The sequence below is a fragment of the Loxodonta africana genome, chromosome 17 (genome assembly GCF_030014295.1).
Source record: "Loxodonta africana isolate mLoxAfr1 chromosome 17, mLoxAfr1.hap2, whole genome shotgun sequence".
Lineage (NCBI taxonomy): Eukaryota > Metazoa > Chordata > Mammalia > Proboscidea > Elephantidae > Loxodonta > Loxodonta africana.
In genome coordinates this window covers 5,775,564-5,791,692 of record NC_087358.1, presented here as the reverse complement: position 1 = coordinate 5,791,692, position 16,129 = coordinate 5,775,564, and the positions used below count along the sequence as shown (strand labels likewise).

General features: G+C 44.3%; 1 protein-coding gene across 6 annotated transcripts in view; it reads left to right on the top strand.

The window, feature by feature from the left end:
* Positions 1–16,129, top strand: part of B3GLCT (beta 3-glucosyltransferase) — a 133,758-nt gene that overhangs the window by 106,508 nt on the left and 11,121 nt on the right. For 3 of the 6 annotated variants that reach the window (XM_064269948.1, XM_064269945.1, XM_064269946.1), the window contains 2 exons: positions 4,661–4,780; positions 8,534–8,678. In XM_064269948.1, the coding sequence (XP_064126018.1) occupies positions 4,661–4,780; positions 8,534–8,678 (265 nt within the window). The other 3 variants (XR_010318169.1, XM_064269949.1, XM_064269947.1) reach the window with 3 other exon arrangements.

The window sequence follows — 16,129 nt, the reverse complement described above, 5'->3', positions numbered from 1 at the left end:
GAAAATGAAGTTGTTTACCTACAAGGGTTTGAGTGGGGCAATAGGATAGATGGGGTGGGTGAAGACGTGGCACTTCTCTGAGTTAATTTTTTTGTATGGTTTTGAATTTTCGAAGCAAGTTCATAGTTTACATATTTAAAAAATAAATCAACAAAGTTAGGGAAAAATCAGTAAGGATGGGGCCAACCCTGAAACCAGCTGTATCTCAAAAATGAATAATATAATCACACGGAAGTACAAATGTAGCTCATGCGAGCAACTCTTGAATACAGCATTTAAATGTATGCCTTTAGTCAGGTGCGGGAAGAAGGGAAGAACTTCAAACAAATCCCGAGCTCCTTGGTGGTGGTATGGATGAAGCGATTCTGAAATTGTTCTAGGTGCATCTGTTCTAGGTGCATCGTAGGAAGGAATGAAAATGTCGTTGGGAGACAGGATTCTCCCTGTGGAATGGAGCAAGTCAGGGAGCCCTGTGGGGATCAGTTGGAATGGAGGAATCTGTTAAAGCCCATAATTTCTAAAATATGTGTGTGTATAAGTACAAATGTACACATACGTGTTTCCTCACTCTTCGCTGAAAGAGACTAGAAGCAAAGATATCCCATTAACACTAGTGCCTAGAGCTAACACCATTCCCCACTAAAAGGAACCAGGACTTCCCAGAGAAATAGCTGATTCCAGGGCAGAAGTAAGGTTCAAGGTAAAGTTGAAATTCTTTTTATACCAGAAAGTGTAGCCTGTTTTCTGGAGTCAATTACGACTCATACGGACTTATACAGTAGAACTGCCCCATAGGGTTTCCAAGGCTGTCATTTTTATGGAAGCAGGCCGCCATATCTTTCTCTTAAGGAATGGCTAGTGGGTTTGAACTGCCCACCTTTTTGTTAGCAGCCCAATGCTTAACCGCTGTGTCACTAGGGCTCCTTAGAGTCTGCTCAGAAACTCTTACAAATAACAAGAGAAAAATAGTAACTAGCTAGTGAGGAAACCAGGCGACACGGTGTCTGGATGAGCAGTTAATGTCACGGATGAGGACATATGGACAGCGTGTGCTGGCCGCGGCATCACTTGTGTGGTGTTGTGACCAGGAATGCATCTTCTCAACTTTTTCATGAGGAAACTTCAGACACACCTCAAATGAAGGCCACTCCATTCAAAACAGTGGGCGAGCTCAATTTTATTCAACAATCCCAATACCGTGAATGATAAGGAAAAACAGCAAAACTGCTCCAGATTCGAGGAGATTCAAGGGACGTGGTAACTAAAGGGAGTCAGTGATCCTGGGCTGCATCCTGGCTTAGAGGAAAGAAACCTGCTGTATGGGACATGAGGAGCCCTGGTGGTGCAGCGGTCAAGCGCTTGGCAGCTAACCAAAAGGTTGTAGGTTCTAACCTACTCAGCGCCTCCACGGGAGAAAGACCTGGGTGTTTACTTCCTGTAGAGATCACAGGCAAGAAAACCGCATGGGGCAGTTCTTCTCTGTCACGGGGGTGGGGGTGGGGGTGGTGGCTATGAGTAGGAATTGACTTGAGAACACCCGATAACGACAACAGGATGTTACTGGGTCAGTTGATAAAGCTGGAATAGGGATGGTAGGTTGGATATAAACATTGTATCTGTTTATGGCTATTACAAATAAAAACTGCTATGAACACTTCTGTACAAGTCTTTCTATGGACGTATACTTTCGTTTCTCTTGGGTAGATTCCTAAGAGTACGATGGCTGAATCGTGTAGTAGGTGTATGCTTAACTTGTAAAGAAACTTCCATCGTTACGTGTGCTGAAGTAGCTAACTCTTCTTGTTCTTTGGAGATGCACATTGGAGTATTGAGGGGTAAAGGGACATAAGGGATGTATGTAACTACTCTCAAATGGTTCAGAAGAAGAAAAAAAAATACATAGAGCAGGGGAGAGAGAACAAAAAACAAATGGGGCAAATGCTAACAATTGGTGACTCTGGGTAAAGGGTATATGGGAGTTCTTTGTACTATTCCTGTAACTTTTCTATAATCTTGAGATTATTTGCAAATAAAAAAGTTAAAAAAGAAAAGCTGTAATAGGTTGCAGTGGGACATTTGAATTTTTGAAGATCAGTGTTACTGCTGCTGCAATCTGTGTGTAATACTGAGCTATGTTAATTATAATAGCACTTACAGCCTTGCCGTATTGCTTGTCTTCATTTCCGTCCTCAGAACAGCCTGGAGTGGTAGCAGGTTAAGTGAAGTTCTTTTCCTTGATCTTAGCCAAATCGTCTTAGAATTGGAGACCTAGCCATTTTATCCAAATTGCCACGTGTTAGCAAATATATACAGTCTCTGACAGTCGTCAGACTCAGTTATGTGATCCTTCAGCTTTAAAATCACATGATGAATGCAGATATGGTTAATGTCACATGGAAAAGAAACCCAGAGGAGATGTTAAATCCAGGTATTTTAACCTCATAAAGATTGGGTTGAATTAATAATTTTATAGCATGCAGAAAGAAGAGAAATATCATAAATTCTCGTTTTTCTCAGGTCAAGAAGCAGGCACAAAATTGCCTTAGGGAGATTTGAGTTTTCACTGAGCTCTTCACCAACCAAGGAGCCTGGTGGCTCAGTTGCTAAGAGCTCGGCTGCTAACCAAAAGGTCAGCAGTTCGAAGCCACCAGCTGCTCCTTGGAACCCTATGGAATAGTTCTTCTCTGTCCCACAGTGTCACTATGAGTTGAAATTGACTCAACAGCAGTGGGTTTGGTTTGGTTTTGACGAGCCCTGGGGGTGCAGTGGATTTAAGCATTCAACCACAAATAGAAAGGTTGGTGGTTCGAACCTACCCAGCGGCTCTGTGGGAGAAAGAGCTGGCAATCTACTTCTGTAAAGATGACAGCCTGGAAGACCTCATGGGACAGTTCTACTCTGTCACGTGGGGTTGCTGTGAGTCAGAATCTACTCGAGGCACAAACAGCACCACCTGTGTGCCTGACGTAGATCTGTGCCTGCTCCCAATTTCATTTGCACCTTAAAAACTGCCTTTATGTCATCAAGAATTTAAAAAATCAAGTGCATCTTGAAGTAAGACATAAGGATTAGTTTATAATCACTTGGGAATAGGATGAGTGGTGGTGGTGTTAGGTGCTGTCGAGTCAGCTCTGACTCATAGCAGCTTTATGTACAACAGAACAAAACATTGCCCGGTCCTGTCCATCCTCACAGTGGTTGCTGTGTCTGAGACCATTGTTGCAGCCACTGTGTCAGTCCATCACGCTGAGGGTCTTGCTCTTTTTCACTGACTCTCTGCTTTACCAAGCATGACATCCTTCTCCAGGAACTAGTCCTTCTTGGGTGACATGTCCAAAGTATGTGAGACAAAGCCTCGCTATCCGTACTTCTAAGGAGCATTCTGGCTGTACTACTTCCGAGAATAGGACTGGTAGTAATGAGATATATAGTACTATGGCCACCTTGGTGGTGCAGTGGTTAAGCACCTAGGCTGTTAACTAAAAGGTTGGCAGTTTGAATCCACTAGCTTCTCCTCGGAAACCCTACGGGGCAGTTCTGCTCTGTCCTATAGGGTCACTATGAGCCGGAATCAACTTGACAGCAATAAAAAAAATAGGCAGGGTTTTATGGCTACCTTAAGGAGCCCTGGAAGCACAGTGGCCAAGCACTGTGCTGCTAACCAAAAGATTGGCAGTTCGAACTGACCAGCTATTCCATGAGAGAAAAGACCTGGTGATGTGCTCTTGTAAAGATTACAGCCTAGGAAAACCTGTGGGGCAGTTGTTTGTCGTATGGGATCACTATGAGTTGTCAGAATTGACAGCGACAAGTTTTTTTTTTTTTTTTTCTTTTGTGACCACCTTTCCTTCGTTAACCTGCCACCCCCTCCCCCCAGAGTAGGGAGCCATGTTCTGGCAAAGAGCTTGTTAAAACTGGAGAGTGAGCTTCTTATTTCTCAGTTTCACTTCTATTTCCTGTAGTTTATAGTGCTCAAAAAATTTTTTTGGGGGGGGTGCTTAAAAAATCCATTTCTTCTATAAACTACTCAAATTTCAACTCTAGACAATGGTGTTATGTACTACACAGTATAAACAAAAAAACAGACCCTGGAATATGTTATCGTTGCTGTCAAGTTGATTCTGACTCATGGTGACCCCATGTGTGTGGAGTAGAACTGTGCTCCATGGGGTTTTCAAGGCTGTGACCTTTGGGAAGCAGTTCGCCATGTCTGTCTTTCGAGGCGCCTCCAGGTGGGTTTGATCTGCCGAGCTTTTGGCCAGTAGTCAAATGCTTAACTCTCTGTGCCACCCAGGAACCATATTGTCATTTCAAAAGATAGTCTTTACTGTGGGCTCTTTTCATATTTAGCAGATTTAATGTTTGCTAAATTATCATTAGGATATAAAAATCCATTGCTGTTGAGCCAATTCCTATTCCTAGCAACCCTGTAGGACAAAGTGGAACCACCCCTCAGGGTTTCCAAGGCTGTGGGCTTTATGCGAGCAGACTGTCACATCTTTCTCCCTCGGAGCGGCTGGTGGGTTCCAGCCGCCAACCTTTTAGTTAGCAAGCCGAGCTCTGAACCATTGTGACACCAGGGCTCCGTAAAATATTTACTCTGATCTGAAACCACGTCTGAATTAAACCATTATTGCTTGTTCTGTCCCTGGAATTTCAGCATCTCCAGGCTGCAGCACTTGCTTAGCTGCTATGACTCCAGTGAACCCGTGTTTCTGGGAGAGCGTTACGGCTACGGACTGGGGACTGGCGGCTACAGCTACGTCACGGGAGGAGGAGGGTAACTATGAGAGTGGCTTTCTGCGAATACTTTGAACATTCACCTTCTCTTTCTACAATGAGAGCTGGGTCTGTGACACTGGGATCCATGTTGGTATGTAAGTGCCCTCTAAATGGTTCTTGTTGGGTGCTGTTGAATCTATTTCGACTCATGGCAACCCCATGTGACAGAGTAGAACTGCCCCAGAGGGTTTCCTAGGCTGTAATCTTTACAGGAGCAGATCGCCAGGTCTTTCTCCTGCGGAGCGACTGGTGGATTCAAACCACCAACCTTACTGTTTGTAGCTGAGTACTTAACCGTTGTGCCACCATGGCTCCTCCCTTCCAAGTAGCCTGTCTTATAAAGCCCCTAGAAGGCAGGCTCTGGGCCTGTGGAATGACTGTGCTCTGTCGCCCACGGGGCCTACACATGTAGACATTTAATGATTGATGAAACGAGAAAGGGAAGAACGTTGATTCACTCTCAGCCATTTCCCGAAGCTTACTCAGAAAAACCAAAAACCAAGCCTGTTGCCGTCTAGTCCGTTCCAACTCATAGCGACCCTACTTGACAGAGCAGAATTGCCCCAGAGGGCTTCCAAGGCTGTGATTTTTATGGGAGCAGATCTCCAGGTCTTTCTCACGTGGAGCTGCTGGGTGGGTTTAAATTGCCAGCCTTTCATTCAGCAGCTGAGCACTTAATCTTTGCGCCACTAGGCTCCTTCTGTAAATGGTAGCTGCCACTGTAATATGTGAAAATAAGCGGACAATTTAGCGAACATTAAGTTTGCTAACTATGAAAAGACCCCACAGTAAAGACTGTTTTGTCCTTTGAAGAGACATATGAATATGTATGTCAGGGTGCATGGTAGAAACGTCCCTAAAATAATGATTGCTTCTGGGCAGCTGTCTTAGTTATCTAGTGCTGGTATAACAGAAATACCACAACAGGGTGGCTTTAACAAACAAAAATGTATTTTCTCACAGATTAGGAGTCTAGAAGTCCAAATTCAAGGCACTGGCTCCATGAGAAAGCTCACTCTCTGTCCGCTCTGGGGGAAGGCCCTCGCCTCCTTTTAGTTTCTATTCCTAGGTTCCCTGGCAATCATGTAACGTGTACCTTGCCCTCTGTTTGCACTCGCTCGCTTAATGTGCTATTTTATACCTCAAAAGAGATTGATTTAAGGCACACCCTTCACTAATATCTGATTGTAACATAACAAAGGAAACCCATTCCAAAATGGGATTATAACCACAGGTATTGGGGTTAGGATTTACAACATGTATTTTTGGGGAACACAATTCAGTTCATGGAAACCCTGGTGGCGTAGTGGTTAAGTGCTACAGCTGCTAACCAAAGGGTCGGTAGTTTGAATCCTCCAGGTGCTCCTCGGAAACTCTGGAGCAGTTAGTTCTACTCTGTCCTGTAGGGTCGCTATGAGTCGGAATCGACTCGACGGCACTGGGTTTGGTTTTTTTGTTTTTGGAATTCAGTTCATAACAACAGGTAATTAGTTTTGGTTGTCTGTTTAAATAAAAAAAAATTGGGTATTTATTTTGATTTCAGAAAACAAATCACTGGACTTTTAAATTATCCAGGGCTTAATAAATCACATTTGGGAGAAGAGCAGGATGGAGCCTTAGATTTAAGCGATTAAGTGATGTTTGTGCAGGATTTACAATTAAGTGATGTTTGTGCAGGATTTACAGGCTTTAAGTAACAGTTAAAAATCAATGTGTTCCAATGAAACATCTGCCTGATCTCTCACGGGGAAGGACTACACTTCGATTACACTGGTAAATGAGTCGAGCAGTTCGTCTCTTCTCTGGGCCATTTTGGTATTTAGGGAGAATCTTAATTTGTTATCAACTCTGTTGTCATCATTGTCAGGTGCCCTTGAGTTGATCTCGACTCGTGTCCCTATAAGGTTGCTATGAGTTGGAATTGACTCGACAGCAATGGGTTTGGACCCCATATGACAGAGTAGAACTGCCTTATGGGGTTTCCTAGGCTGTAATCTTTACAGGGAGCCCTGGTGGTACAGTGGTTAAGCACTTGGCTGCTAACCAAAACGTCTGTGATTCAAACCCCCAGCTGCTCCTTGGGAGAAAAATGTGGCAGTCTGCTTCTGAAAGATTCCAGCCTTGGAAACCCTCTGGGGCAATTCTGGCTCGCTGTGAGTCAGAATCCATTCAACAGTAACGGGTTTGGGCTTTTGGGTTTTGTTTGGAGTTTTCTTTCCATTACCGTGAGTGTGAGAGTTATATCCTAACTGGAAGCGTAAGTTTTTCCACTGCATTTAGAGTGAAGTCCACAGTCCTTTGTCAGGGCTTACAAGGCTTCTCATGATAACGGCAAATGCTGTTTTCCTTTCCTGACATATCCATCTATACACTCATCTTAAAGAATTCACATGGAACTTATTTCAGCCTTCTATTTTCTCTTTCCCCCGAGACATGGCACCTGCTGGTCTCTATAGCACTGTCCCTCCCCTCACTTCCTGCCCTTTGACCTGGCTGATCCCTCCTCACTGTCTGTGGAACCATCATCCCTGGGAGCCTCCAGCCAGCCTGCTCCTGCAAATCCGAGTTTTAATGCTTTTCCGTTATACTTTCATAGTAGATTGACTGTCATCAAATGATTATCATCTAATTGCTTATTCACTTTTCTATTTTCCACCCAAATTATGAATTCTTTGAAGGCAGCACCTGTGTCTTGCTTCTCATTGTATTCCCGCCTTGTTGCCTCGGGACTCATTTTCGTTTTTACGTACAATGAATAAATGCATGCATGAACACTGGACGTTTACCTTTACATAACAAACATCGGCTAGTGTCAGGTTCTGTTTTTAGTAGCACTTTTACAAGGATGCAGAGAGATTCTTCATGAGGTTGTCTCATGTCAGCCTTTGATGAAAGGTGCAGGTTTAACATTGGCTAGTTTCTGCAGCGCTACAGTAGTGTTTTCTGATGAATTAGCTGTAGAACCAAGATGGTTTTAAACAGCAAGTCAGGATCAATGACCCAGAAACCCAGTGCCGTCAATCAATGAATGCCTCGTAAAGTCAGCTAATGGATCATAACCCGCTTTTTAAAATAGAGACAGAATGGAGGAGAATACAGTAGAAAATACTGTGGTACATCCTATGCAGTAAGGGTTAGGATTGTTTTGTGAATTTTGTTTTTGTTTCTTACCTACGCACGCACTCAGACAATCTAGGTGTGTATGTATGTATACACAGATGAGGAGCCCTGGGCGCACAACGGCTAAAGAGCTACGGTTGCTAACCAAAAGGTCGGCAGTTTGAATCCACCAGCCGCTTCTTGGAAACCTTATGGGGCAGCTCTGCTCTGCCTTATAGGGTCACTATGAGTCGGAATTGACCCGATGGCGTCGGGTTTTTTATATATGTATCTCACACAAACACATACATATGTGAAGGAGTCTTAGTGGCACAGTAGTTAAGTGCTTGGCTGCTAACTGAAAGGTCAGAGGTTTGAACCCACCAGCTGCTCTGTGGGAGAAAGACCTGGCAGTCTGCTTCCGTAAAGATTTGCAGCCTTGGAAGCCCAATGGGGCAGTTCTAATCTGTCCTACAGGGTTGCTGTGAGTCGGAATCGACTTGATGACACGCACAACAACAACAAACTATTAAATATAACACTACTGCTGTCCACATCCTTTATCAGAAGTGTGGCCTCTGAACTGTTTCTTCATTCAAGTCATTGAGAAGCTGCTCCAAGCACTCTCTGTCTCCGTCTGGTTTCCTGCTAGGATGGTCTTCAGCAGAGAAGCCATCAGGAGACTCCTCGCCAGCAAGTGTCGGTGCTACAGCAACGATGCTCCAGATGACATGGTCCTGGGGATGTGCTTCAGTGGGCTGGGGATCCCAGTGACACACAGCCCCCTCTTCCATCAGGTGAGAAGACGGTTTTCACTCCTACTTTGGGACAACGGGGTCTCTTCTTAAAGTTACTACTCTTTTTCCTCCATGTCGTCTTTTCTGAATAGTTTGAAGAGCTATTTGACAGGCTTCTTAAAAGATCTCTTGGTCCAAAGGGCTGCTGCTGTGCCTTGTATGTTTTAAAGATGGAAGTCGAAAACATCTAGAAAACAAAATGGTGTTTGGCCAGTACCCTTGCATGTTTGAGCATGGAAAAGCTGCTCTATTTTTTTTTTTCCCCCAGTTAAAAAATGGATGACATTTAAAAATTATTAGATGCTGTCTTAGTTATCCAGTGCTGCTATAACAGAAATACCACAAATGAGTGGCTTTAACAAACAGAAGTTTATTCTGTCACAGTTAGAAGGCTAGAAGTCTGAATTCAGGGAGCCAGCTCTAGGGGAAGGCTTTCTCTCTCTGCTCTGGAGGAAGTCTTGTCTGTTTTGAGCTTTTGTTCCCCGGCAGTCTTCATGTGGCTTGGCGTCAGTCTTCCCCCATCTATGCTTCTTAGCTTGCTTGTTTAATCTCTTTTATATCTCAGAAGATACTGACTGAAGACATACCCTGCACTAATCCTGTCTCATTAACGTAACAAAGACAAACCATTCCCAGATGTGTTATTGCCGCAGGTATAGAAGTTAGGATTTACAACACATATTTTTGGGGGATACAATTCAACCTATAACAGATACTCTCTAGAAATATATAAGACTCATCTAATATTGTCCTGTTGGCCACCAAATGTATGTAATTCTACTCTGTCCTCAGTTTTCACTTTGTCCGTCTGTCTGCTTTTTCACTGGGCTTTCTCCTTTTTGTTGTTATTAAACCAAGCAGCTAAAGTATAGTAAATTTGGATGTTTTATCTCAAGGAGCCTTGGTTACACTATGGTTAAGTTGTATGCTGGTAACCAAAAGGTTGGAGGTTCAAACCCACCTAGCGGCTCCTAGGGAGAAAGACCTGGCGATCTGCTTTCATAAAGATTACAGCCTAGAAAACTCTGGGGGGCAGTTCTACTCTGTCATGAAGTCGACTCACCGGCACCTAACAACATCTCAATAAGCATATTACCTGGGGTTATGGAAATGAGGAGATGAGATGATATTCACCAGGACTACCCGTGCTCATTACCACTGAGGTGGTTCTGACTCATAGCGACCTTATAGGACAGGGCGGAACTTCCCCATAGGGTTTACTAGGCTATTATCATTACAAAAGCAGGTTGCCATATCTTTCTCCCACAGAGCGGCTGTTGAGTTTGAACCACCAACCTTTGGTATAGCAGCCGAGCTCTTGACCAATAATAGCATCACCGTATTGCTCTTTGGGGTGGGAGAAGGAAATTCTTTAGTGTTACTATTTTAGCAATCTTAAGAATTGGGTCAGTGAGTGTTCCTATATTCTAAGAATTATAGCAGATATACTTGGACTAAAAATAACCATACCCATCTCATGCCCTCCTTTAAGGTATTCAAATCTTCTTGAAATTTGACATGTATAAATGCATGTATATTTTAAATGCCCCCCAAAATTGAAAATATAACCTTAATGCTTTAGTAGTAAACAGCAGCAAATGCTATCATAGCAATATGGAAAATTGAATATGGCAGAAATAGCACTGTGGAAAAAACTCGAACAAGATGAAGAAAGTGTTTGCATTATTTAAAAAAAAAAAAAAAGCAGAATCCATTTCCACCTCCTCGAGGGTAGCAAAGAAGGATAAAAATAGCCCTTTGATAATAAGAAGTGTTTGAGAGCCCTAAAGACGTGAAGGAGCCCTGCTGACACAATGGCTAAGCACTAACCGAATGGTTAAGCACTAATGCCTGCTAACCGAAAGGTTGGCTGTTCCAAACCACCCAGTGGCTCCGAAAGAGAAAGACCTGGGGATCTGCTTCTGTAAACATTGCAGCCTAGGAAACCCTGTGGGACAGATCTACTTTGTCATATGGAGTCGCTATGAGTTGGGATCCACGGATCCACTCAACAGCACCTAACAACATGAGAACCCTTAAACCTTATTCCTGGTACCAATCAGAAGGCGCTTATCCATCTTTTAAAACCTTGAGCGGTCTTACCCATCTATGTGTTATGATGTGATGACTTAGGAAAGGAACTTACTCTCTCCCTCTTGCTTTTGGTCCTCTTGTAACGTTTCACTGAAGGGAAAGGAAGGATAATTCTAACTGTTGGTGTATGAGGAAAATCATTTATCTCTGTAAGTAGGAGAGGTGTAAGATGGGACTGGTAGGAGGAGTAGCATCAGAACCTGTCTAACTTCAGGGGGATAAAGTGAATGAAGAGCAGCCCAAAGCTGATTCCTATGAGGCAGAGGTCAGACAGACCTCCACTTTCCAACCCGTTTACCAGTTCTGACACCAGCTGTCCTCCTATGGGACTCTCTACTTCTTTGCTGGACTTCTTAATCTCTTACAGCGGTCAAATAGAACTCACAGGCCAAATAGAACTCACAGACTGTACTTAACATGCTTAAGTATTTTATTAAGGAAGCAACAGGGTACAACTCGATCAGGATTGACAAGTTAAAACTCAATATCAGGATCAGGAAACATTAGGCAAAAAGCCTCCTGTCTTCAGTGCAGGGCAGCTCTCTCAGCAACTCTTGGTGATGCAAGCTTCCTCTTGGCCCCCTCAGCATAAGGTCCACTCAGCCCCCTGAGGACAGGCTCCCTTTGGCCCCCCCCAGGATGGGTTCCTCTCAGTCCCCACAGGACAGGCTCCTCTAGGCCCCCTCAGGACAGGCTCCTCTCGGCCCCCACAGGACAGGCTCCTCTCGGCCCCCTCAGGACAGGCTCCTCTCGGCCCCCTCAGGACAGGCTCCTATCGGCCCCCTCAGGACAGGCTCCTCTCGGCCCCCTCAGGACAGGCTCTTCTCAGCCCCCTCAGGTCAGGCTCCTCTCGGCCCCTACAGGACAGGCTCCTCTCGGCCCCCTCAGGACAGGCTCCTCTCGGCCCCCTCAGGACAGGCTCCTCTCCGCCCCCACAGGGCAGGCTCCTCTCGGCCCCCTCAGGGCAGGCTCCTCTCGGCCCCCTCAGGGCAGGCTCCTCTCGGCCCCCACAGGGCAGGCTCCTCTCGCCCCCCTCAGGGCAGGCTCCTCTCGGCCCCCTCAGGGCAGGCTTCTCTCGGCCCTGCCATCTGTCACCACCGACTCCCTTCAGGGCCTCTCTCTGTCTTCAGTGTTACAGCCCTTGACCTATGTTACAGCTCTTTTAGGTGGCTCCTTGCTTCCTCTCTCTCTTTGCTTCTCTCTTCTTTCTTCTTCCACTTTTTTCTGTCTTGAAAAAGCTCTGTGGGGTTGTCTGCATGTATACACAACTCCTTGTCAATTTCAAGGCACAGCCCCTCCCAACAGGGCCACAAACTGACTAGTGCCCCTCAGTAGGCCACAGACATTTCATTTGCATAGTAGGCTATAGTCGCCTCATTTGCATAAGTATATTGACCAGTCCCTGCGAGGTGTGCACCAATCACAGGGCACACTGCAACCCAGGACCAGACACAAAGTATCAAACCACAAGTTGTTTACAGCTTACCACAGGAAATGTCAATCAACCTGGACAAAAGTAACAGACCCTTTGGTGTAGGAAACTAGGGTACAGGTAATGCCTCAGGGTTTAGGGGAAAAAACTCTCAAGCTGTTTTTTCTAAAGAATCAAGGCAAAGGGAACTCATTTTACAACAGGTCTTAGGTTTTTGAAGCAGCCCTTTTCACTTAGAGAATACCTTAGTCAATAAAATGATAAGGAGAAAAAAATAAGGAAAATAATCTAATCCTTAAACAAAAGTCCCATAAAGATAATTAAAAGAAAAAGAAGTTTGTTGTTTCTCACCCTTTAAAACTCTTGATTTCTCTAATTTGCAGAATACACGTTGAACCTTTCCAAAATTGTAAAACACATCTAAGACCTATCCACCCCAAGAGGTATTGCTGTAGCTTCCAGCTTTGAAGCCTCTAATAATATTAGAGTTTGATGTGATTTGGATGGTGCTTTTTACAATGTAAGATCTTCGGTAATTTTGAATACTGATAGAAACAGCGTATTTGTGTGTATTCAGAAAGAGATAAACCCAAGGTTGCTCCTGAGTTTTAGGTGCGGTGGGGATTTGGAAACATTCTCAGATGCAGTGCTGCCTGTGCCGCGCTTTTTCTGCCTTGTGAGTCAGAGAAATTACAGTGAAACTATAGCCCTAGCACACCCTCTTGTTAAAAGCAAAGTGTCCCAAGTACATGGTTTTCTGTTCCTTCAAAAATATTTGCCACTAATGGGTATGGAAGGTGTCCTGGTGGCGCAGTGGTTAAGCACTCAGCTGCTAACAGAAAGATGGGTGATTCGAACCCACCCAGCAGCTCTATGGGAAGAAGACCTGGTGATCTGCACCCGTAAAGCTTACCAAAAAATCCCAAACTCGCTGCTGTCAAGTCGATTCCGACTCATAGTGACCCTATAGGACAGAGTAGAACTGCCCTGTAGAGTTTCCAAGGAGCGCCTGGCGGATCTGAACTGCCAACCCTTTGGTTAGCAGCCGTAGCACTTAACCACTGCGCCACCAGGGTTTCAGCCTGGAAAATCCTATGGGGCAGTTACTCTGTCACATGGACTTCCTATGAATTGAATCCACAGCACCTAAGAACAAAGGAGGAACAGAGGAACAAGACGCTGAGATGTGTGGAAAATATAGTTGATGCCAACTCAACTATGTCAGTAATTACATTAACTGTGAATGGACTGAGCACAAAAATCATCTTTTCTCTGCTTCTAAAGGTGGAGCAGACAGCTGCCCCCTCCCTGTCTGAAAGTCTGCTGGGAGCTCTGGCCCTTTGATATGTAAATGAAGTCTCTCCAGGGGCCTCATTCCGCGTTGAAATGTACATGTACCTCCAGGGTTGATGGTGACTCAGCCTCTCTGGGGCCTAAACTAGTATGTTGTTGTGTGCTTTCAAGTCTATTCTGACTCCTAAAGACCCTATATAATAGAATAGAGCTACCCCAGAGGGTTTTTTTAGCTGTAGTCTTTATGGAGGAGCCCTAGTGGTACAGTGGTTCAGTGCTCAGTTGCTAACGGAAAGGTTTGCAGTTCGAACTCACCTAGCCAGTTCTCCGGAGAAAAGACCTGGCAATCCACTGCTGTAAAGATTACAGCCTAGGAAACCCTACAGGGCAGTTCTTTTGTGCCCTATAGGGTTGCTATGAGTTGGAATCAACTCCATGGCACGTAACAACAACAATTTTTATGGGAGTAGATCTCCAGGTCTTTCTCCCAAGTGAGGAGCTGCTGGTGGGTTTGAACCGCTGACCTTGTGCCACTAGGGCGCCTTTGGGACCTAGTCCAGGGCTGTAATATTTGGCTCTCTCCTGGAGATAATAGAAGTTTTACTTTCATATTGGGTCAGAGCAATTAACCCAACAAGTGGCTGAAGGTCTAATTCTCCTGAGGTGAAGGTTGTTTCTAGGAGGCTAAGACTTTTTCCAGAAACCCTGAGAAATCCAGGGAAATTTTATTTCCCCGTACTCCCCAAACTGATCTATAGATTCAAGGCAATCCATGTGAAAATCAAAGCAGAATTCTATGTAGAATTTGACAAGCGAATCCTGAAGTTTATACTGAAATGCAGAACATCTAGAATGGCCGAAATATTTTTTAAAGATTAAAGTTGGAATATTTACACTACCTAATTTCAAGACTTACTATGTTTTGTTGTGAGGGGCCATCAAGCTGGTTCCAACTCCTAGTGACCCCGTGTACAACAGAAGGAAACACTGCCTGGTCCCGCGCCATCCTCACAGTCGTCGTTATGCTCGAGTCCATTGTTGCAACCACTGTGTCAGTCCATTATGTGAAGGGTCTTCCTCTTTTTCAGTGACCCCTACCTTAGCAAGCATGATGTCCTTCTCCAGGGACTGGTCCCTCCTGATAACATCTGAAATATGTGAGATGACGTCTTAGCATCCTGGCTTCTAAGGAGCATTCTGGTTGTACTTTTTCCAAGACAGATCTGTTCATTCTTCTGGCAGTCCATGGTGTATTCAGTATTCTTCACCAACACTGTAATTCAAAGGCATCGATTCTTCTTCCTCATTCATTATCCAGTTTTCACCTGCATGCGTGACAATTGAAAATACCGTGGCTTGAGTCAGGCACACCTTAGTCCTCAAAGTGACACCTTTGCTATAAGGAGGCTTTTTGCAGCAGGTTTGCCCAATGCAATATGTGGTTTGATTTCTTGGTTGTTGCTTCCATAGGCATTGATTGTGGATCCAAGTAAAATGAAATCCTAGACAGCTTCAATATTTCCTTTATCATGATGTTGCTTATTGGTCCAGTTGTGAGGATTTTTGTTCTGTGTTGAGATGGCTTACTATAGAGTTACAATAATCAAGACAATGTGAAAGTGGTGTGGGCATAGACATATATCAAGGGGACAGAGAAGGGATTTTCGGAATAAACTGTTGCATTTTGGCAAACTGATTTTCAGCAAAGGTGTCAGGTCAATAAAATGAAGAAATGGAACAAATTGTGGTGGAACAATTGTATATCCACACACAAGAAGAGAATTTAGAACCTTGCCTTACACCATGCACAACAATTAACTTAACGTGGATCCTAGTCCAAAATATAACAGCTAAAACTATATACTTCTGGAAGAAAATGTCAGAGTAATTCTTTGTGACCTTGGTTTAGGCAAAGATTTTTTTTTAATTGTACTTTAGATGAAGGTTTACAAAACAACTAACTTTTGTTAAACAGTACACCTGTTGTTTTGTGACATTGCTTACCCACCCCATGACATGTCAACACTCTCTTTTCTTGTCTTTGGTTTCCCTATTACCAGGTTTCCTGTCCCCTCTTGCCTTCTAGTCTTTGCCCTTGGGCTGGTGTGCCCCTTTAGTCTTATTTTGTTTTCTGGGCCTGTCTAATCTTTGGCTGAAGGGTAAACTGTGGTAGTGACTTCATTGCTGAGTTAAAAGCGTGTTGGGGGGCCACACTCTCGGGGTTTCTCCAGTCTCTGTCAGGCCAGTAAGTCTGGTCTTTTTTTGTGGGTTAGAATTTTGTTCTACATTTTTCTCTAGCTCTCTCCAGGACCTTATATTGTGATCCCTGTGAGAGCAGTCGGTGGTGGTAGCCAGGTACCATCTAGTTGTATTGGACTCAGTCAGTCTGGTGGAGGCCGTGGTAGTTGTGGTCCATTAGTCCTTTGGACTAATCTTTCCCATGTACCTTTAGTTTTCTTCATTCTCCCTTGCTCCTGAAGGGGTGAGACTTTTTAAGACCCTAGACACAACTCACCAAAGTAGAATGTAGAAGATTTTTTTTACTAAACTATGTTATGCCAATTGAACTAGATGTTCCCCGAGACCATGGTCCCCACAGCCCTCGGCCCAGCAGTTTGGTCCCTCAGGGAGT